Raw genomic sequence first — 21,564 nt, 5'->3', positions numbered from 1 at the left:
GTTTGTTTTAGTGCCTTTTCATTTCTGTCATACCTGTACCTAGCTGATATTCTCAACTCCACAATGTGTACACACAGTGCGTTCGGAAAGTATTCAGACGCCTTGACTTTTCCCACATTTTGTTACGTTACAGCCTTATTCTAAAGTTGAGTAATATATTTCCCCCCCTCATCAATATATACACAATACCGCATAATAACAAAGCAAAAAGCGAAAACAGGGTTTTAGAAGTTTAAGTACATCTCTGGCGAGACCAGAATATAGCTGTGCAGGGACGCTCCCCATCCAACAGAGCTTGAGAGGATCTGCAGGGAAGAATGGGAGAAACTTGCCAAATACAGGTGTGCCAAGCTTGTAGCATCATACCCAATAAGACTGGAGGCTGCCGAAGGTGCTTCAACAAAGTGCTTCGTAAAGGGTCTGAATACTTATGTAAATGTGATATTTCAGTATTTTATATTTTAATAATGTGCAAACATAAAAAAATAAAAATAAAGTTTTTGTCTTGTCATTATGGGGTATTGTGTGTTGATTGAGGAGGGAATACAATTGAATCAATTCTAGAATAGGGCTGTAACGTAACAAAATGTGGGAAAAGTCCAGGGGTCTGAATACTTTCCCAATGCACTGTAGCTCCAACCTTTGAGTGGGTGAAATAGGCAACGTAGTGGGATGTCAAATATGGGATTTAGCATCGGGAATGATAACTGAACATGTCAAGCTAGGTTTAGAGGAAATGACAGGCATGCAAGATCAAGTATTACAGTGCTTTCACTTTTTTCCAGGTGAACTGTATGTGTCTGACAAAGAGGGAAATGACCAGGACGGTGATGGCACAGAACAGAAGCCTTTCAAGACCTCATTGAGGGTAAGAGGAATCAGTGTTGTCTGTTTGTTTTTCATTATTACACCCATTCAACAGAATTGATATGTCTACGATCCCCTTGGAATAAATCACTGTTAAGTGCTGTAACAACAGCTATGTGGATTTCACAGGCATTGATATTTGCTGGAAAAGAACCATTCCCAACCATCTATGTGGATTCTCAGAAGGAAGGAGAGGTAGATGGTTACAACAAGCAATCAAAAAAACAAGTCAAAACACAAACACATTTTTTCATTTTCGTTTCACTTACTGATTTTTGTTTCTCCTATTAATCTAGCGTTGGGCAGTGATCTCCAAGACACAGAAGAAAAATGTGAAAAAGTTATTTGCTAGAGAGCAGATGAAGAGCGACTCCAAAGACAAAAAGGAGGTACGTGGGAAGGCGGAAATGGCACCCTATCCCCCCATATAGTGCGCTACCTCTGGTCAAAAGTAGTGCACTATGTAGGGAATAGGATGCACCATTATAATTATACACACTATTGTCTCTCGGCCATAAACTTGTATACTCACTGCTCACAGGTAGCAGTAGTGTATGTAAGCGGCAATTTATGTAAATTATTTTCAACTTGATTTTGAAGGCAGAGGATTCTGAGAGACGAGAGAAGAACCTGGACGGAGCTAAGAAAGTCACCATTGAGAATGACTCCAGCCTTCCAGAGCCCAAAACGGTCAGATCCACTATATTCTCTTTAGTCAGCATCCTGTCAGAAACTCCTCATCTTTGGAATAAGAGTGGAATTTTTTGGTTTTCCATTGTGTTAAATATTGAAATTGAATCAACACTTTCCCAAAAGGTTAAAATCTATCAGCTGGAGCCTCTCCGGGGGGAGAGAGTGAAGGTGTTTGGCTGGGTGCACCGAATGAGAAAACAAGGTGAGGATTGTAGAAAGTCCAGTATGAAGGAAGATAAAGGTAGCAAAGACTGGAAGTCAATGGGTACAGCTAGCTATCCACCAAAAATGTGTTCCGTGACCCAGAAAACAGAACTGAAAAGTTTCTGCAACACTGTGTACATAATGTTATGAACATGAATACTCTGTGATTCAAAACTTGTAAAAGTTGCACGTAATTTAAAAAAAATCTTTAATCTAAGTTATGATATTTAGCATCGAAATCACAGCGCATCTTGGGTAATTTCCATAGCAACCTTGCTTACTTTTGTTGCACACTGGTCAGAACCATTTGTGCGTTCGGTTGTTCGTCCTTGCATCAGCTCAAGCATCACGTGTTACCTTCACTGATGAACCCCGAAACGAGGAAATAAGTTTTAACCACATACTGTGGTTTTTCTCAGTTAATATAAGACGTTCTGGCAGCTGCATTTCTGTGGAGGCTCCTCAGAGGAGGAAGGGGAGGACTATCATTTTGTAAAAAATCATTTTTATACTAAAATTACTATACTAAAAATTATCATTTTTAAACTAAATATTTTCACATCACCAAATAATTGATTAAAACACACTGTTTTTCAATGAAAGTTCACAGTAGTCTCATCAGCACTTTGTAGGGTAGCAACATGGTGTAGCCGGAGGACAGCTAGCTTCCGTCCTCCTCTGGGTACATTGACTTAAATACAAAACCTAGGAGGTTCATGGTTCTCACTTCCTTCCATAGACTTACACAGTAATTATGACAGCTTCCGGAGGACCACCTCCAACCTATCGGAGCTCTTGCAGCATTAACTGACATGTTGTCCACCCAATCAAGGGATCAGAGAATGAATGTAGTACTGAAAGCTACAGCTACAGCTAGCACTGCAGTGTATAACATGTGGTGAGTAGTTGTTTTTTTCCTACCCCTTTTTCTCCCCAATATTGCGTGAAATCCAATTGGTAGTTACAGTCTTGTCCCATCTCTGCAACTCTTGTACGGACTCGGGAGAGGCGAAGGTCGAGAGCCAATGCGTCTTCCGAAAACACGACCCAGCCAAGCCGCACTGCTTCTTGACACACTGCTTGCTTAACCCGGAAGCCAGCCACACCAATGTGTCGGAGGAAACACCATACAACTGGCATTTGCCCGGCCCGCGACAAGGAGTCGCTAGAGCGCAATGGGACAAGAACATCCCGGCCGGCCAAACCCCTCCCCTAATCCGGACGATGCTGGGCCAATTGTTCGCTGCCTCATGGGTCTCCCGGTTGCGGCCGGCTGCAACACAGCCCGGGATCGAACCCAGGTCTGTAGTGATGCCTCTAGTACTGCAAAGCAGTGCCTTAGACCGCTGGGCCTCTCGGGAGGCCATGGTCACGTGGAATTTGACACAGCAACAGCCCTAACGTTGACATGATCAGTCCAATCAAAGCTACTGTAGATATAATGTGATTTGACGTAATTTTATCTGTGGCCAATGACCTTTGAGCCTTCTTGGATGGGCACTTCTAATGTAACTATGGCAGCACCCAAGGGGCTTGAATTTTTTAGCTCTCCCCATAGATTTTGCGGTGTCGTAGTGTCCCCTTGAGTGACAGAACACTGAGCCAATCACAGCCAATCACTAGAGAACATTACAACCTCTACGCTTCGTATTTTTCCCTGGCTTCCCCACCACCACAGAAAGCACTGAGCTAGGATGAAACACCTGCATTTTTAAGCTGCCTTACTCAAGAAAGCAACCTTGTTTGTATGCAGCTTTTTTAACTGAATTATAAAAATGTTTTACATTGTTTGCAAACTGATATGTGACACGTATTAATGTCGAAATAACATGCAAAACAGGCAACAAAATGTAACATTTGAATATTTATTTTTAGCTTAACACAGAGAGGCAAACCAGTTACCTTTTGGCGAAATTCGCCAAATAGTTAAAGTACTTGATTCTGTTTTTTTGGGGGGGGGGGGGGGGGGTTCTAATATCCGCGTTTGGGTCACTAATGGCTGTAAGCGAACCAGTGATACATGTTTGAAGCAATTATGTCTGTAGCCAAGGCTCGAGCCTGCGCTCCGCCAGTCATTCACCTAACAGAATGCAGCACGCGACTGAAGAGACAACCAACTTGCTAGTTACAGCATCAGCGCCGCGCTCTGGAAGTCAGCGCAGAGTGGAAAGGCAGCTTTGATTTGATGATGAAGCGTACTTCATGAGCTGTAACTGGAAAAACTGGCATTTGGAAAGTTTGAGTTGAGAGAGTAAGTGTGGTGGGACAAGAATTGTTAGCAATGTTAAGTACTGTTATCTTGCTACAGTAGCTGGATTGAGTTATCCGTTAGAGCTAGCCAGAGAAATTTTGAGACACATTAATTGAGTTTATGGTGTGAAAATTAGCTGGCTAACAAAGTTAGTCAGACTGCTAGCTAGCTAACGTTACAACATCAGATGAGGTAACGTTATCTCGAGGAACCAATTAGGTACAGTGGTTCTTCCTTTAAAAGTTGCAGCGTACTGCGGCACAGCTTGCATGGTGCCGCAAAATTCTATGGCACGTTATTTAAGTGCCAACCACTGGTACCATTAATGCTAGTTAGTGCTAGTTTAACCACCAGAGGGCATCTTTGAGAGGCATTTGATAGCCTTCAATAGTGGCTGTACTAGAGAATTTAAAACCTTTTTTTGTAAGAACATTGTATATGGGACTGATTTTTTTTAAAGAAATTTTGCTTAATTAATTAGATTAATATTATGGTGTTTCTATTCCAAGGAAAATGAAAAACCCTCTGGGTTTCCATTAGGATGGAACGGGAAAATATGTCGCTGTACAACCAACGTGCCGGTCAGGAGTAGGCTACAGTACTGGGCTATTTAGCTAAAGAATCCCTGTGTTGTGCGGGCACGCGGGAGACCGGGGTTCAATTCCCTGCCGGGGAGGAAGGAGTAGGCTGTCCTTGTAAATAAGAATTTGTTCTTATTAACTGACTTGCTTAGTTAAATAAAGGTTACACTAAGAGCATAACATTTCTTAATGTTAAACTGAAATTGCAACCAATCACGGCCGGTTGTGTTACAGCCAACCTAACTAAGAAATACATTTGACGATAGAATTCTCCCCCTACCCTCCTTCTAGGCAAGTCTATTGTCCAGCTAGCTGCTACTAGTCATAAAGGCGCTGTACAACGTGACCGTGTGTGTTTGAAAGAGTATTTTCCAGTAGGCGACAATTTGTTTACCTTCATTAGAGAACTTTTTTCCAATCATTCTGTAATTCAGTGATATTTATTCCCATAGTAATTCGTTATGGATCCATAGCTAAATAAACATCAGCATTTTGAAAGAGTATTTTTATCATTATTTTATTAACGAAAGCATAAAGATGCCATTATTAGTTACATTGTTTTAGTTTAAACGTGCAGACTGGCGCTAAAATATAATATCAGCTTAAATATTGCAGGTTGTAGCTTCCATCAATGTAATTGTCTGCATCACTTCCACAATCCCTCATATTTGTATTTTTTCCCAAATATATTTTAGAGTTCTTTGCATGAATGAGAGAGGCTTATAGCGTGTGTGCTATTCTCTTGCTAGGAAAGAACCTGCTGTTCATCGTGCTGAGAGATGGAACTGGTTTCCTGCAGTGTGTTCTCAACGATAAATTGGTACTTTTTTTTCTTTTTTTTTGCTCTCTTTTTAAAACTCAATTCTGTTTAATTTTTTTTTAAATACGATCAAAATGTTATGATATACTTTTTTTTATGGCACCACTTTTAAATTAAAAAATTAAAAAATTCTCCTCTTATTCTTTTCTAATATGTTTTTGGCCCTTTGTCACCGTTTTATAGTGTCAGTGCTACAATGCCTTGGTGCTGTCCACTGAAAGCACAGTGGCTCTGTATGGGACAGTGAAAGAAGTACCAGAAGGAAAACAGGTAAACATTCCTCCAATTAATATCCATTATTGTTTCAAGTTTAGCATACACATATATGGTCAAGTTTCCCAGACCCAGATTAAGCCTAATCTTTGACATGTTCAATGAAAAATCTCCAATCTATTTTTTTGTTGTTGTCCGTGACTAGGCTTAAACTGTGTCCCGGGGGGGGAAAATCGGTCCCAATTTAGTATTACATTTTAATGAATTATAATAACGTTGTTATGACTTGCCTGTCTTCTCCTCCTCCACTAGGCCCCTGGAGGTCATGAGCTGACCTGTGACTTCTGGGAGCTGGTGGGTCTGGCGCCGGCTGGAGGAGCTGACAACCTGCTGAATGAGGAGTCCGATGTGGACGTTCAGCTCAACAACAGACACATGATGATCCGTGGGGAGAACGTGTCCAAGATCCTCCGGGTCCGCTCCACTGTCACACAGTGCTTCAGGGACCACTTCTTCAACCGCGGATACCATGAGGTACAGTAAAAAGTAGTACCTATCCACACAGATACAACAGGATGGAGATTCTATTTAACATGTGGGTACATCACAATCTTTCCATGTTTCTGATCTCTTTTTATAGTATATATATATACTGTAATGTCCATCACCTGCTGTCTTTGGGTTCTTATTGCTATTGCTGATTTTATAGATTAGGTTTGAATCGTGAATAATTCTATATTGTCATCCTTGTGCATGTTTAAACATCTTTGTGACTTATTTAATCATATATCGTCTTAAGGATCTCTACAGATCGGTGTCCCACCCTCGGGACGGTTGAGCTAACGTGCGCTAATGCGATTAGCATGACGTTGTAAGTAACAAGAAAATTTCCCAGGACATAGACATATCTGATATTGGCAGAAAGCTTAAATTCTTGTTAATCTAACTGCACTGTCCAATTTACAGTAGCTATTACACTGAAAATCAAATCAAATTTTATTTGTCACATACACATGGTTAGCAGATGTTAATGCGAGTGTAGCGAAATGCTTGTGCTTCTAGTTCCGACAATGCAGTAATAACCAATGAGTAATCTAACCTAACAATTCCACAACTACTACCTTATACACACAAGTGTAAAGGGATAAAGAATATGTACATAAAGATATATGAATGAGTGATGGTACAGAACGGCATAGGCAAGATGCAGTAGATGGTATAGAGTACAGTATATACATATGAGATGAGTAATGTAGGGTATATAAACATAAAAGTGCATAGTTTAAAGTGGCTAGTGATACATGTATTACATAAAGAAAACATACCATGCTATTGTTTGAGAGTGCACAATTATGTACTTCAAAATGTATATATTGACCAATTAGGCAGACTTGATATAACATGTTGAACAGAAATGCAATGGTTCATTGGATCAGTCTAAAACTTTGCACATACTGCTGCCATCTAGTGGCCAAAACCTAAATTGAGCCTTGAGTCCTAAATCAGATTATGGCCTTTCTCTTGCATTTCAAAGATGATGGTACAAAAAAATACAAAAAGAAAAAAACATGTATATTTTACCAGATCTAATGTGTTATATTCTCCTACATTAATTTCACATTCCCACAAACTGGTTGCTGATGGTTGCTGATAATGAGCCTCTGTATGCCTATGTAAATATTCCATTAACAAATCTGCCGTTTCCAGCTACAATAGTCATTTACAACATTAATAATGTCTGCACTGCATTTCAGATCATTTTTATGTTATTTTAATGGACCAAAAAAAAATGCTTTTCTTTCAAAAACAAGGACATTTCTAGGTGACCCCAAACTTTTGAACGGTAGTGTATATGTATAGAATGATCTCTTTTGTAAATGTAAAGCCATTCTAAAGCTATGTTGTTGTTTGTGTTTTTGTTTTCCCACAGATCACCCCACCCACCCTGGTGCAGACCCAGGTGGAGGGAGGTTCCACCTTGTTCAACCTGAACTACTTTGGGGAAGAGGCGTTCCTGACCCAGTCCTCTCAGCTCTACCTGGAGACCTGTATCCCTGCCCTGGGAGACACCTTCTGTATCGCTCAGTCCTACCGCGCTGAGCAGTCCCGCACCCGTAGGCACCTGTCTGAGTGAGTAGTAGTACTGGAATGGATGGGAGGTATTCATTAAGGCACCCAATCTGCACTATAGCATGGAGGGAATACCTGAACTTGTACAATAAGAAACATTCACTTTTTTTGTTTTCCGATGCAAAGTTTTTCAATTGCGTTCGCTAATGAACGTGACCCAGAACAAATGTATTATTTTACCTACAGTATTCTGATGGCAAATACCTTCATTCTACAGGATATTCTCAGGAAATCCTCGAGTTCTGTTTGTTTACCACCGACCCTATGTTCCTCCCTTCCTCTGTAGGTACACTCACATAGAGGCAGAGTGCCCCTTCATGACCTATGAGGACCTACTGAGCAGGCTGGAGGATCTGGTGTGTGATGTGGTGGACAGAGTCCTGAAGTCTCCTGCTGCTTCTCTACTCTACCAAGTCAACCCTGTACGTCTGATGTTTTATAAGGAGCTCTTTGCAGCTATTCTCACTTACTCTCTCTCACTCGCTCTCTCTCTCTCTCACTCGCTCTCTCTCTCTCTCACAAATGGTATTTGTCACATGCTTTGTAGATAGCAGGTATAGACTAACAGTGAAATACTTACGGGTCCTTTTTCAACAATGCCTAAGTTAATGATGAGATGAAATAATAACAAATATAAATAGTGACACGAGGAATAAATACAGTGAAAAACAATAGTGAGTAAAAATGAGATATTTATACAGGAAGTAACAGTACCGAGTCGATGTGCAGGGGTACGAGGTAGTTGAGGTAGATATAGGTAAAGATAAATTGACTAGGCAACAGGATGGATAATAAACAGTAGCAGCAGCGTATGTGGTGAGTGTGAAAGTGTGTGTGGCGTCAGTATTCGAGGGTGTATGTAGTATGTGTGTGTTGGGGCGGGGGTGTGTGGGTAGGGCCCAGTGTGTGGGTAGGGCCCAGTGTGTGGGTAGGGCCCAGTGTGTGGGTAGGGCCCAGTGTGTGTGCGGGTAGGGCCCAGTGTGTGTGTGTGTAGGGCCCAGTGTGTGTGTGTGTAGGGCCCAGTGTGTGTGCGGGTAGGGCCCAGTGTGTGTGCGGGTAGGGCCCAGTGTGTGTGCGGGTAGGGCCCAGTGTGTGTGCGGGTAGGGCCCAGTGTGCGTGCGGGTAGGGCCCAGCGTGCGGGTAGGGCCCAGTGTGCGTGCGGGTAGGGCCCAGTGTGCGTGCGGGTAGGGCCCAGTGTGCGTGCGGGTAGGGCCCAGTGTGCGTGCGGGTAGGGCCCAGTGTGTGTGTGTGTGTAGGGCCCAGTGTGTGGGTAGGGCCCAGTGTGTGTGCGGGTAGGGCCCAGTGTGTGTGCGGGTAGGGCCCAGTGTGCGTGCGGGTAGGGCCCAGTGTGCGTGCGGGTAGGGCCCAGTGTGCGTGCGGGTAGGGCCCAGTGCGGGTAGGGCCCAGTGTGGGTGCGGGTAGGGCCCAGTGTGGGTAGGGCCCAGTGTGTGTGTGGGTAGGGCCTAGTGTGCGTGCGGGTAGGGCCCAGTGTGTGTGCGGGTAGGGCCCAGTGCGGGTAGGGCCCAGTGTGCGTGCGGATAGGGCCCAGTGTGTGTGCGGGTAGTGCCCAGTGTGTGTGCGGGTAGGGCCCAGTGTGCGTGCGGGTAGGGCCCAGTGTGTGTGCGGGTAGGGCCCAGGGGGTGTGCGGGTAGGGCCCAGTGTGCGTGCGGGTAGGGCCCAGTGTGTGTGCGGGTAGGGCCCAGTGTGCGTGCGGGTAGGGCCCAGTGTGGGTAGGGCCCAGTGTGTGTGCGGGTAGGGCCCAGTGTGTGTGCGGGTAGGGCCCAGTGGGTGTGCGGGTAGGGCCCAGTGGGTGTGCGGGTAGGGCCCAGTGGGTGTGCGGGTAGGGCCCAGTGTGCGTGCGGGTAGGGCCCAGTGTGCGTGCGGGTAGGGCCCAGGGGGTGTGCGGGTAGGGCCCAGTGTGCGTGCGGGTAGGGCCCAGTGTGCGTGCGGGTAGGGCCCAGTGTGCGTGCGGGTAGGGCCCAGTGTGCGTGCGGGTAGGGCCCAGTGTGCGTGCGGGTAGGGCCCAGTGTGCGTGCGGGTAGGGCCAGTGTGCGGGGTAGGGCCCAGTGTGCGTGCGGGTAGGGCCCAGTGCGGGTAGGGCCCAGTGCGGGTAGGGCCCAGTGTGCGTGCGGTTAGGGCCCAGTGCGGGTAGGGGCCAGTGCGGGTAGGGCCCAGTGCGCGTGCGGGTAGGGCCCAGTGCGCGTGCGGGTAGGGCCCAGTGCGCGTGCGGGTAGGGCCCAGTGTGCGTGCGGGTAGGGCCCAGTGTGTGTGTGGCTGGGGCCCAGTGTGCGTGCGGGTAGGGCCCAGTGTGCGTGCGGGTAGGGCCCAGTGTGCGTGCGGGTAGGGCCCAGGGGTTGTGCGGGTAGGGCCCAGTGTGCGTGCGGGTAGGGCCCAGGGGGTGTGTGGGTAGGGCCTAGTGTGTGGGTAGGGCCTAGTGTGTGTGTGGCTGGGGCCCAGTGTGTGCATAGAGTCAGTGCAATAAAGGGTCAATGCAGGTAGTCTCTCCCCCCCCCCCGTGGTCTTGATCACTGAGGTAGATGTATTCTTAAAGATTTCATCTAAAAAAAAAAAAAATTTATATTTGAGATTCAAATTTTCTTTTTGACCTCATTCAAAACGCCTCCCTCAAATCGTTAGTGTGGTGGTGAAAATCTGAACCCGATTTATGTGGTCTGTCCTTTACCTCCCCAGGACTTCAAGGCCCCCAAGAGGCCCTTCAAGAGGATCAACTACTCTGATGCCATCATCTGGCTGAAGGAGCATGACATCAAAAAGGATGATGGGACATACTATGAGTTCGGAGAGGTACATTTTGACTATGAATAAATGACATTTGACAAATGGTTTAGGGTCGGCATGAACCACAGTCAATTATAATCACTCCATCTAATCACTATCTCTCTCCAGAATGAATCTTTGGCTAGCATGAACCTGTGGTTGTGTTTTTAGGACATTTAGTGCTGGTTTCCTGGGCACAGATTGTGTCTAGTCCTGGATTACTGCTACTTTAATATGGTTCTTAGTCTAGCACTAGGTTTAATCTGTGTTGAGGAGACTGGCACAGATACGCAAAGAGCCTCCCGGGTGGCGCAGTGGTCTAGGGCACTGCATCGCAGTGCTAGCTGCGCCACCAGAGTGTCTGGGTTCGCGCCCAGGCTCTGTCGCAGCCGGCCGCGACCGGGAGGTCCGTGGGGCGACGCACAATTGGCATAGCGTCGTCCGGGTTAGGGAGGGTTTGGCCGGTAGGGATATCCTTGTCTCAGTATGTAAAAAATGTAATAAAATGTGTATGCACTCTACTGTAAGTCGCTCTGGATAAGAGCGTCTGCTAAATGACTAAAATGTAAAATGTAAATGTAAAGAGAAGGGGGAGGAGAAAATGGCCGCCAACTGTTTACCTACTCATCAATGTATTGTTCAGTGGACCTTCTCTTTGTCCAGCTCCTGTTACTGTGATGTTATAAAACCCCTCTCCTTTTGTTTCAGGACATCCCAGAGGCCCCAGAGAGGCTGATGACTGATGCCATCGGTGAGACCATCCTGCTGTGTCGCTTCCCTGCTGAGATCAAGTCCTTCTACATGCAGCGCTGTCCTGAGGACCGACGCCTCACTGAGTCGGTGAGTCCCTGACCAGCAGAGAGCTTACGTCACAGAAACCGTGACCCCGGACCTGAAAAACTGCATCTTCATCAGAGCTTACCTCACCCGAACCATCACCCTTTTCCAAGGCCTGTATTCAAAAATGTTTCAGAGTTCTGATCTAGAATCAGTTTTGCATTTTAGTTTATACTGAATAGGAAAAGGCTGCGGATCCATAGGCAACCGCCCCGTCCCTCCGGGTTCCCTTTCCACCAGAGCAGAAGATCTGAATCACATTCTGGGTTTCCTTTACCTTTACTTTACACATGTTTGTAGTCACCCTCCCTTCGCAGTTTTACAGGTGACACGTCCATCTGTCCCTGCTGCTCCTCTCTCCAGTGAAATGACTGTTATTGTTGTCCCTGCTGCTCCTCTCTCCAGTGAAATGACTGTTATTGTTGTCCCTGCTGCTCCTCTCTCCAGTGAAATAACTCATTGTTGTCCCTGCTGCTCCTCTCTCCAGTGAAATAACTCATTGTTGTCCCTGCTGCTCCTCTCTCCAGTGAAATGACTGTTATTGTTGTCCCTGCTGCTCCTCTCTCCAGTGAAATAACTGTTATTGTTGTCCCTGCTGCTCCTCTCTCCAGTGAAATAACTGTTATTGTTGTCCCTGCTGCTCCTCTCTCCAGTGAAATAACTGTTATTGTTGTCCCTGCTGCTCCTCTCTCCAGTGAAATAACTCATTGTTGTCCCTGCTGCTCCTCTCTCCAGTGAAATAACTCATTGTTGTCCCTGCTGCTCCTCTCTCCAGTGAAATAACTCATTGTTGTCCCTGCTGCTCCTCTCTCCAGTGAAATAACTGTTATTGTTGTCCCTGCTGCTCCTCTCTCCAGTGAAATAACTCATTGTTGTCCCTGCTGCTCCTCTCTCCAGTGAAATAACTCATTGTTGTCCCTGCTGCTCCTCTCTCCAGTGAAATAACTCATTGTTGTCCCTGCTGCTCCTCTCTCCAGTGAAATAACTGTTATTGTTGTCCCTGCTGCTCCTCTCTCCAGTGAAATAACTGTTATTGTTGTCCCTGCTGCTCCTCTCTCCAGTGAAATAACTGTTATTGTTGTCCCTGCTGCTCCTCTCTCCAGTGAAATAACTCATTGTTGTCCCTGCTGCTCCTCTCTCCAGTGAAATAACTCATTGTTGTCCCTGCTGCTCCTCTCTCCAGTGAAATAACTCATTGTTGTCCCTGCTGCTCCTCTCTCCAGTGAAATAACTGTTATTGTTGTCCCTGCTGCTCCTCTCTCCAGTGAAATAACTGTTATTGTTGTCCCTGCTGCTCCTCTCCCCAGGTGGATGTGCTGATGCCTAATGTTGGAGAGATAGTAGGAGGGTCTATGAGGATCTGGGATGCTGAGGAACTGCTGGAGGGATACAAGAGGGAAGGCATTGACCCAACCCCTTACTACTGGTACACTGACCAGGTACGTACATCTACCCAACCCTCTAATACTGGTACACTGACCAGGTATCTACCCAACCCTCTAATACTGGTACACTGACCAGGTATGTACATCTACCCAACCCCTTACTACTGGTACACTGACCAGGTATGTACATCTACCCAACCCTCTAATACTGGTACACTGACCAGGTATCTACCCAACCCTCTAATACTGGTACACTGACCAGGTATGTACATCTACCCAACCCTCTAATACTGGTACACTGACCAGGTATGTACATCTACCCAACCCTCTAATACTGGTACACTGACCAGGTATGTACATCTACCCAACCCTCTAATACTGGTACACTGACCAGGTATGTACATCTACCCAACCCCTTACTACTGGTACACTGACCAGGTATCTACCCAACCCTCTAATACTGGTACACTGACCAGGTATGTACATCTACCCAACCCTCTAATACTGGTACACTGACCAGGTATGTACATCTACCCAACCCTCTAATACTGGTACACTGACCAGGTATGTACATCAACCCAACCCTCTAATACTGGTACACTGACCAGGTATGTACATCTACCCAACCCTCTAATACTGGTACACTGACCAGGTATGTACATCTACCCAACCCTCTAATACTGGTACACTGACCAGGTATGTACATCTACCCAACCCTCTAATACTGGTACACTTTGACCAGGTATGTACATCTACCCAACCCCTTACTACTGGTACACTGACCAGGTATGTACATCAACCCAACCCTCTAATACTGGTACACTGACCAGGTATGTACATCTACCCAACCCTCTAATACTGGTACACTGACCAGGTATGTACATCTACCCAACCCCTTACTACTGGTACACTGACCAGGTATCTACCCAACCCTCTAATACTGGTACACTGACCAGGTATGTACATCTACCCAACCCTCTAATACTGGTACACTGACCAGGTATGTACATCTACCCAACCCTCTAATACTGGTACACTGACCAGGTATCTACCCAACCCTCTAATACTGGTACACTGACCAGGTATGTACATCTACCCAACCCCCTAATACTGGTACACTGACCAGGTATCTACCCAACCCTCTAATACTGGTGCACTGACCAGGTATGTACATCAACCCAACCAATTCTCTCAACCAGCTTCATGAGGTAGTCACCTAGAATGCATTTCAATTAACAACTTCAAGTGCAGTTGCAAAAAACCATCAAGCGCTGTGATGAAACTGTCTCTCATGAGGACCGCCACAGGAAAGGAAGACCCAGAGTTACCTCTGCTGCACAGGATAAGTTCATTAGAGTTACCAGCCTCAGAATGCAGCCCAAATAAATGCTTCACAGAGTTCAAGTAACAGATTCATCTCAACATCAACTATTTCATAGTAGACTGCGTAAATCAGCCCTTCATGCTCGATTTGCTGCAAAGAAACCAGAACTAAAGGACACCAATAAGAAGAAGAGACTTGCTTGGGCTAAGAAACACGAGCAATGGACATTTGACCAAGAAGGAGAGTGATGGAGTGGTGCATCAGATGACCTGGCCTCCACAATCACCCGACCTCAACCCAATTGAGATGGTTTGGGATGAGTTGGACCACAGAGTGAAGGAAAAGCAGCCAACAAGTGCTCAGCATATGTGGGAACTCCTTCAATACTGTTGAAAAATCATTCCTCATGAAGCTGGTTGAGAGAAAGCCAAGAGTGTGCAAAGCTGTCATCAAGGCAAAGGGTGGCTACTTTGAAGAATTATAAAATAGAAAATATAATTTTTTTTAATGGTAGGGTAGATGTATTTTCTTTCTACTAAATGTCTTAAGTCATTGTACACTGAACAAAAATATAAGCGTATCATGTAAAGTGTTGGTTTCATGAGTTGAAAAAAGAAAATCCCAGAAATTTTCCATACGCACATAAAACTTATTTCTCAAATTTTGTGCACAAATGGGGGAAAGAAAAGTGAATTGTTTCGCTCTCAAGAAAAGGGCACCAATGAAAGGAGTGATAACTGGGGTAGCAGTAGATATAAACGTTGACCAGCTGAGGGGAAAGATTCCCGGTGTTTATGATGCTCGTCGTTTGATGCGACTCAGACAGGGTGGCGAGAGGGGCGAAACGGAAGAGTCATTGTCTGTTCTTTTGAGTTATGAAGTTGAGTCTTTGCCTGACAAAGTGAAGCTAGGATATATAAGTTATCCTGTACGAGTGTATGTGCTGAATACATTACGATGTTACAGGTGTCAAGCTTATGGGCATGTGGCATCGGTGTGTAGGAGGGAGGGTCCAAGGTGTGAGAAGTGTGCAGAAGGGCATGAGACAAAGGAATGTGTAGCATTGGGGAAAGTAGTGGAATGTGTTAATTGTAGGGGTGCCCATGGGGCTGGGGATCAGAAATGTTCCGTGCGAGAGAGGCAGGTTGAGGTTTCCAGGGTTAGAGTAGAGCAGAAGTTGTCATATGCTGAGGCAGTGAAGAAAGTAGAGGAAGATGGGTTAAGGGGGAGGAGTAGTAGAGATAACCCAGTACAGAGGGATAAGCCAAAAAGTGATATAAGGTTCAGTAAGATTGGATTTTTTGTATTTATAGCAATGGCTATTAACTGTACTGCAGGGATGGAATGTAAGTCACAGAAAATGGAGGTTGTGGTGGCAGCTGCAGAGAGGTATTTGGGTGTGCCAGACTTGACAGCAGAGTTACAGGGTGTGTTAAGTGGTGATGTCCCATCCTTTCAGGATGATATGAGGTAGGGAATAAATCAATTTAATTAGTGGATTAGGGTGGTATCAATTTGATTTTATACCCTTTTGAAATGAGTGAGTGTAGTGTTAGACGGTAGGGTATTTATTTATTACATTTTATCTATCAAGCAAAGTGTAAGGGAGTTGTACTCCAGTCTAGTAGGTGGCGGTAATGCAACAAATGGGATTCCAACCGCCGTATAACCTCACAGAAGAAGAAGCGTCGTCTTCAGTCCCATTAGTCCTTTAAAGAACAGGAAGTTACCAAACCACAGAGGAAGAAAATGGTTTTCGGTGATGGCTAAATGGGATAGCTAGCAACTTGTAAACAATTACCCACTCCTTTAAGTGAGTACTATTTTAATAGTAATGTTAAATAATACATGTTGGCTGTCAATCCAATTTATATTACACGACTGTTGCCTCCCGTTTAAGTTTATTGTGATGGTAATGGCGTTTTTTTATTTTATAATTATTAAGTCAAGCTTGACTTGCTATAAAGTTAGAAACAAGTTGAGGAAGAAGTAATTAAACAAATGTTTTATCACCTTATCCTGTCTTGAATGAAAAGGTCATATTTTGCTATCTCCCAAAAATAAATTTGATCTCTGATGAGAGACGTGCTCCCCATCTTGCATTACAAACACTACACTTGTCCGTTCAGTATTTTATTTTGCACATAAACAAACGTACAGTCAATAACACAATAGAAAAGTATATATACAGGGTGTGCAAATGAGGTAAGATTAGGGAGGTAAGGCAATAAATAGGCCGTGGTGGCGAAATAATTACAGTACCGGGGCGTAATGAAATGTAACGGGGCAATAGATAGCTAGCTATACTAACAGCTAAAGTCATCCACAGCAACAATGTTTATCATTCCTAGCTAGCTAGTTATCTTACCTCTACAATGTTTATCATTCCTAGCTAGCTAGTTATCTTACCTCTACAATGTTTATCATTCCTAGCTAGCTAGTTATCTTACCTCTACAATGTTTACTCAAATTCGAGAGAGTTTTAGTTGGCGCCTCCGCCCTCCTGGGTAAAGTAAATTGCGTCGCCTCTCATGTGATTTGAAGGAAAACTGGTCACAGTTTCCATTGGTTTCACAATCAACACTTTGATTAAAAAACCGTTTCTCTTTCACAATACGTCTCAAGTGAAATAATATGTAACGGATGTGAAATGGCTAGCTAGTTAGCGGGTACGCGCTAGTAGCATTTCAATCAGTTAAGTCACTTGCTCTGAGACTTAAGTAGGGTTGCCCCTTGCTCTGCAAGGGCCGTGGCCTTTGTGGAGCGATGGGTAGCGATGCTTCGTGGGCGACCGTTGTTGATGTGTGCAGAGGGTCCCTGGTTCGCGCCCGTGTCGGGGCGAGGGGACGGTTTAAAGTTATACTGTTACAAATACACAATGAGGCATGCTTCACAAGTCTGATTTTGTCACTGCTTAGAATGCCTCTCGGGGTAATCATCGACACGGTCAGTTTCACAAAGTCGTATATCATTGAAACGGACCTATCCACTAGCCACATTCTTGTTTTTCCCTGTTGTCCGATCACATCCCTCACACAAACTGTTGAGAGTAGTTTTGGGATGGTTTTAGTTGTGTTACTAATGTTAACGTTGTGTTTTCCAGAGGAAGTATGGGACCTGTCCCCATGGTGGCTACGGGCTGGGCCTGGAGAGGTTCCTAACCTGGCTGCTGAACAGACACCACATCAGAGACGTGTGTCTCTACCCTCGCTTCATCCAGCGCTGCCGACCCTAAACTACCAACTACCCCGCCCCCTGCTGCCCTGGCCCTCTGTCTGCAGCTAGATTGCACTGCAACAGACCCAAGGCTACGTCCTAAAAATGGCAACTTATTCTCGCTGTATAGTGCACTTCTTTTGACCAGGGTTCATATTAATCTGGTAAAAAAAGTAGTGCACTCCATGGGTGCCATTTGGGACGAAGCCTATCATCCTATTACACAGCAGGAGACCAACTTACAACGCTTGAGAACCACAGACGAGATCACCTAATTAATCATCACTTAATTAATCAAATACAAATGTATAGCAGATGTTATTACAGGTGTAGCGAAATGCTTGTGTTTCTAACTTTTAACAGTGCAGTAATATCTATCAATTCACAACCTAAAAGTAAAATAATGGAATTAAGAAATATATCAATTAGGATGAGGATTATTTCAGGATACGAGACACAGATCTGCTAATTTTAAGGGTTTGAAATGTTATGTTTTTTTTTGTTGACAACTTGCAATTTAGCAAATACAATATGTCTGCCAATAAATGTATACCGTATGTGCTACTAAGATGACGCTGTTAGCCGTTTTTCTGTGGGGAGTTCATCATGCCTGGGTCCCAACTGATACTCCATAACCTAATATAGTGATGAGGATGTGGGACAAAGTCAGTCAATCAACATTTAGGTCATGTTTGCTCCCGAGTGGCGCAGCGGTCTAAGGCACTGTATCTCAGTGTCACTACAGACATCCTGTTTCGAATCCAGGCTTATTTACGGTCACAGACACGTTTTTGACATCGGAGACAATCGCCATGTCGCTGCCTACTCGGGGCGCTGTCACCGACGCTCGTTTAATGTCGGTCAGAGACTCAATCTGAGGGCTACGGATCTCTTTCAGTCCCAGACATCCCAAAATGTTCAAACATGTTTGATTTTATCGGCACAGTCTTCAATATTGTAGTGTGAGATGTGCAACGACATGTTTTGAGAACGGGGACCAGCGATGGCCAATAAGAGCTCGCCAGAGTAGAAGCCAGCGATCTGATGACGTTGTTTCCCATCACCCAGAATGTGTAGAGTAGCAGGAGCGATAACTACAACTAGTAAGCTTTTGTACTTGTCCTTAACCAAAGCAATGCTATACAATTCAAAATGTTGGCTGGATATTTTCAACTCTGTATAGCAAGCGTGAATGTCTTACTGAAAATGTTTGAGGCTGCTTTGAGCCACAGCTCATTGTAGATACCTTAAATATAATCCTTTATTTAACTAGGCAAGTCAGTTAAGAACAAATTCTTATTTACAATGAAGGCCGAAACCTAACGACACTGGTCCAATTGAGCGCCGCCCTACGGGACTCCCAATCACGGCCCTTTTGCGATACAGCCTGGAATCGAACCAAGGTCTGTAGTGACGCCTCTAGCACTGAGATGCAGTGCCTTAGACCGCTGTGCCACTCGGGCGCCCAATAATCACCATTGTTTTCGTGAGACCGCGTGGTATCGAGAATCATAATGACCAAGTGAAGAATATTGTAGCGTGACCGCGTCTGTGCCACATCGTGTGGGCACCACTACGTTGACAACATCAAAACAGCTACAGGAGAGACAGTCGTTTAATGTGACGCTCAGCGACGTTAGGATTCTGAATAGACGTGATGTAATTATTTCAAAACTGCAGCTCATTGTTTGAACATCTTTCTCTACTTCAATCAACCAGCCCATTTTTTTTTTTAAATGTGTGATTAAACTGTCATTTGGCAAGAAATGTATTTTGTGTATCCCATCAGTTAGATGTATTTCTGTAGGCCTAAATGGGAGCTTGTGTGCACACTCAGGATGCATGTGTAGAGGGAACAGTCAGTACACGAGTGAGTGAGACGTTTTAGGATGAAGAACTGCCTGATTCTTGGCTGGGTTTCTTTTTTTTGCTGTGCCCCGCATATGCTCATGTAGGCCTATGGGACACGAGTCAAAGCAAATTATGGCTTCCATCTGGCAACTCTACCATAAAGGCCTGATTGGTGTAGTGCTCCAGAGGTGGTGGTCCTTCTGGAAGGTTCTTGCATCTCCACAGAGGAACTCTGGAGCTCTGTCAGTGACTATCGGGTTCTTGGTCACCTCCCTGACCAATGCCCTTCTCGCTAGATTGCTCAGTTTGGCCGGGCAGCCAGCTCTAGGAAAAGTCTTAGGGATTCAAAACTTCTTCCATTTCAGAATGATGGAGGCCACTGTGTTCTTGGACCTTCAATGCTGCAGACATTTTTTGGTAACCTTCCCCAGATCTGTACCTCGACGTAATTCTGTCTCGGAGCTCTACGGACAATTCCTTCGACCGCATGGCTTGGTCTTTGCTCTGACATGCACTGTCAACTGTGGGACCTTATATAGACAGGTGTGTGCCTTTCCAAATCATGTCCAGTCGATTGAATTTACCACAGGTGGACTCCAATCAAGTTGTAGAAACATATCAAGGATGATCCATTTTTTTAAAATTTAACCAGGTAAAACCCATTGTGAGGTTAAAAACCTCTTTTGCGACCTGGCAAGAAGGCAAAACAGGAAAATAGCAGCGTGTCCATAAAATAATACAGAAAAATACAAAATACACACCATAGACAGTGTTACAAGTTACAGATACAATTGAAGATTGGAAACAACTGCAGTTGTCACACACGGTGTTGTCGATCAGAGTCTTAAAAAACAGGCAAGGACACCAACACCCCTAACTTTAAAAAATATATATATTTTGAAGCATGATCCAGGATGAAGGGGCATTATGGGAAATTTTTTCCCCCATCTCAGTTCTAGCCTTAAGGAACAGACGAGGACAGCAGCGACTGTGAACGAAGACTATATTGAGTGACTGATCTGGTCAGTAAAGAACAGAGATACAAAGGCAGTTGTCCCATCAATGTATACAAAAGTGTACCAGCGCCTCCTGGTGGAGAGAGAGGTGCATTGCACCACAGCATACAAATCACAGTGATGGGTCAGTGATCTAGCATTGGTAATAAATCTTTAAGCACTATGATACATTGTGTCCAGAGTTGTTTTTTTTCAAGGTACTTGCTGAGGCCTGCATATAGACAATATCACCATCACCCGGGACTGATTAAAAAAAAAAAAAAATTATAATAATACTTTGAACAAGATTTTCTGACTAACATTGAAAAGCAAGATTTGTTCCTGAAATAGAAACCCAATTTTAATTTCAGTTTTCTTGGTCAAGTTATCAATGTGCTGTTTTAAAATTCAGCTTTTTATCTAAACAAATCCCCAAGATATTTAGAGGAGGTGAAACCTATCAATTTGCTGGCCTTTTTATAGTTCAAGTCTTACAAGTGACTCCATCTGTTCACTTTCAGGGAAGAGAAAACCATTAACTTTGTTTTCCGTTCATTTTAAGCACCGGTTTCAATTGGAAAAAGCTGCCTTTGAATAACATCAACAGTAATGGAATCAACGGAAACAGGAAGCGCCTGAGCTCAATTTCGAGTGTCAAAGTAAAGGGTCTGAAAACTTATGTAAATAAGGTATTTCTGTTTTATTTTTATACATTTGCAAACACTTAAAAAAAAAAAAATCTATTTTCATTTTGTGATTCAATTAATTTCTCAATCAATTTTTTTAATAAGACTTTAACGTAACAAAATGTGGAACAGGTCAAGGTGTCTGAATACCTCACGAATGCGCAGTAGGTTGTCATGGAACACGAGTCACTTTTAATGTTTACATGCTGTTTTACTGATTTCATATGTGTATATACTGTATTTTAGTCTATACTCACCATCCTATATAACTACTGTCTATACACACCATCCTATATAACTACTGTCTATACACACCATCCTTTATAACTACTGTCTATACTGTCTATACACACCATTTTGTGTGTGTTTGTGTATATATGTATACAGTACCAGTCAAAAATTTGGACACACCTACTCATTCCAGGGTTTTTCTTTATTTTTACTGTTTTCATTGTATAATAATAGTGAAGACATCAAAACTACCACACGGAATCATGTAACCAAAAAAGGGTTAAACAAATCAAAATAGATTTTAGATTCTTCAAAGTAGCCACCCTTGATGACAGCTTTGCACACTCTTGGCATTCTCTCAACCAGCTTCATGAGGTAGTCACCTGGAATGCATTTCAATTAACAGGTGTGACTTGTTCAAAGTTAATTTGTGGAATTTCTTTCCTTTTAATGCGTTTGAGCCAGTCAGTTGTGTTGTGACAAGGTAGGGGTGGCAAGGTAG

General features: G+C 44.2%; 1 protein-coding gene across 1 annotated transcript; it reads left to right on the top strand.

The window, feature by feature from the left end:
• The first annotated feature begins 1,002 nt into the window (after nt 1-1,002).
• Nucleotides 1,003-17,869, top strand: LOC120044901 (asparagine--tRNA ligase, cytoplasmic). Its single transcript, XM_038989629.1, has 13 exons — nt 1,003-1,062; nt 1,164-1,256; nt 1,468-1,557; nt 1,684-1,762; nt 5,346-5,416; nt 5,600-5,686; nt 5,942-6,163; nt 7,560-7,759; nt 8,046-8,181; nt 10,451-10,564; nt 11,246-11,377; nt 12,682-12,813; nt 17,187-17,869. The coding sequence occupies exons 2-13, from the start codon at nt 1,227-1,229 to the stop codon at nt 17,316-17,318; spliced, it is 1,425 nt and encodes a 474-aa protein (XP_038845557.1). The 5' UTR covers nt 1,003-1,062; nt 1,164-1,226; the 3' UTR covers nt 17,319-17,869.
• The last annotated feature ends 3,695 nt before the right edge of the window (nt 17,870-21,564 follow it).

This window comes from Salvelinus namaycush, chromosome 3 (genome assembly GCF_016432855.1).
Source record: "Salvelinus namaycush isolate Seneca chromosome 3, SaNama_1.0, whole genome shotgun sequence".
Lineage (NCBI taxonomy): Eukaryota > Metazoa > Chordata > Actinopteri > Salmoniformes > Salmonidae > Salvelinus > Salvelinus namaycush.
The sequence above is the reverse complement of the archived record's forward strand: the minus strand, read 5'-3'. Positions and strand labels throughout refer to the sequence as shown.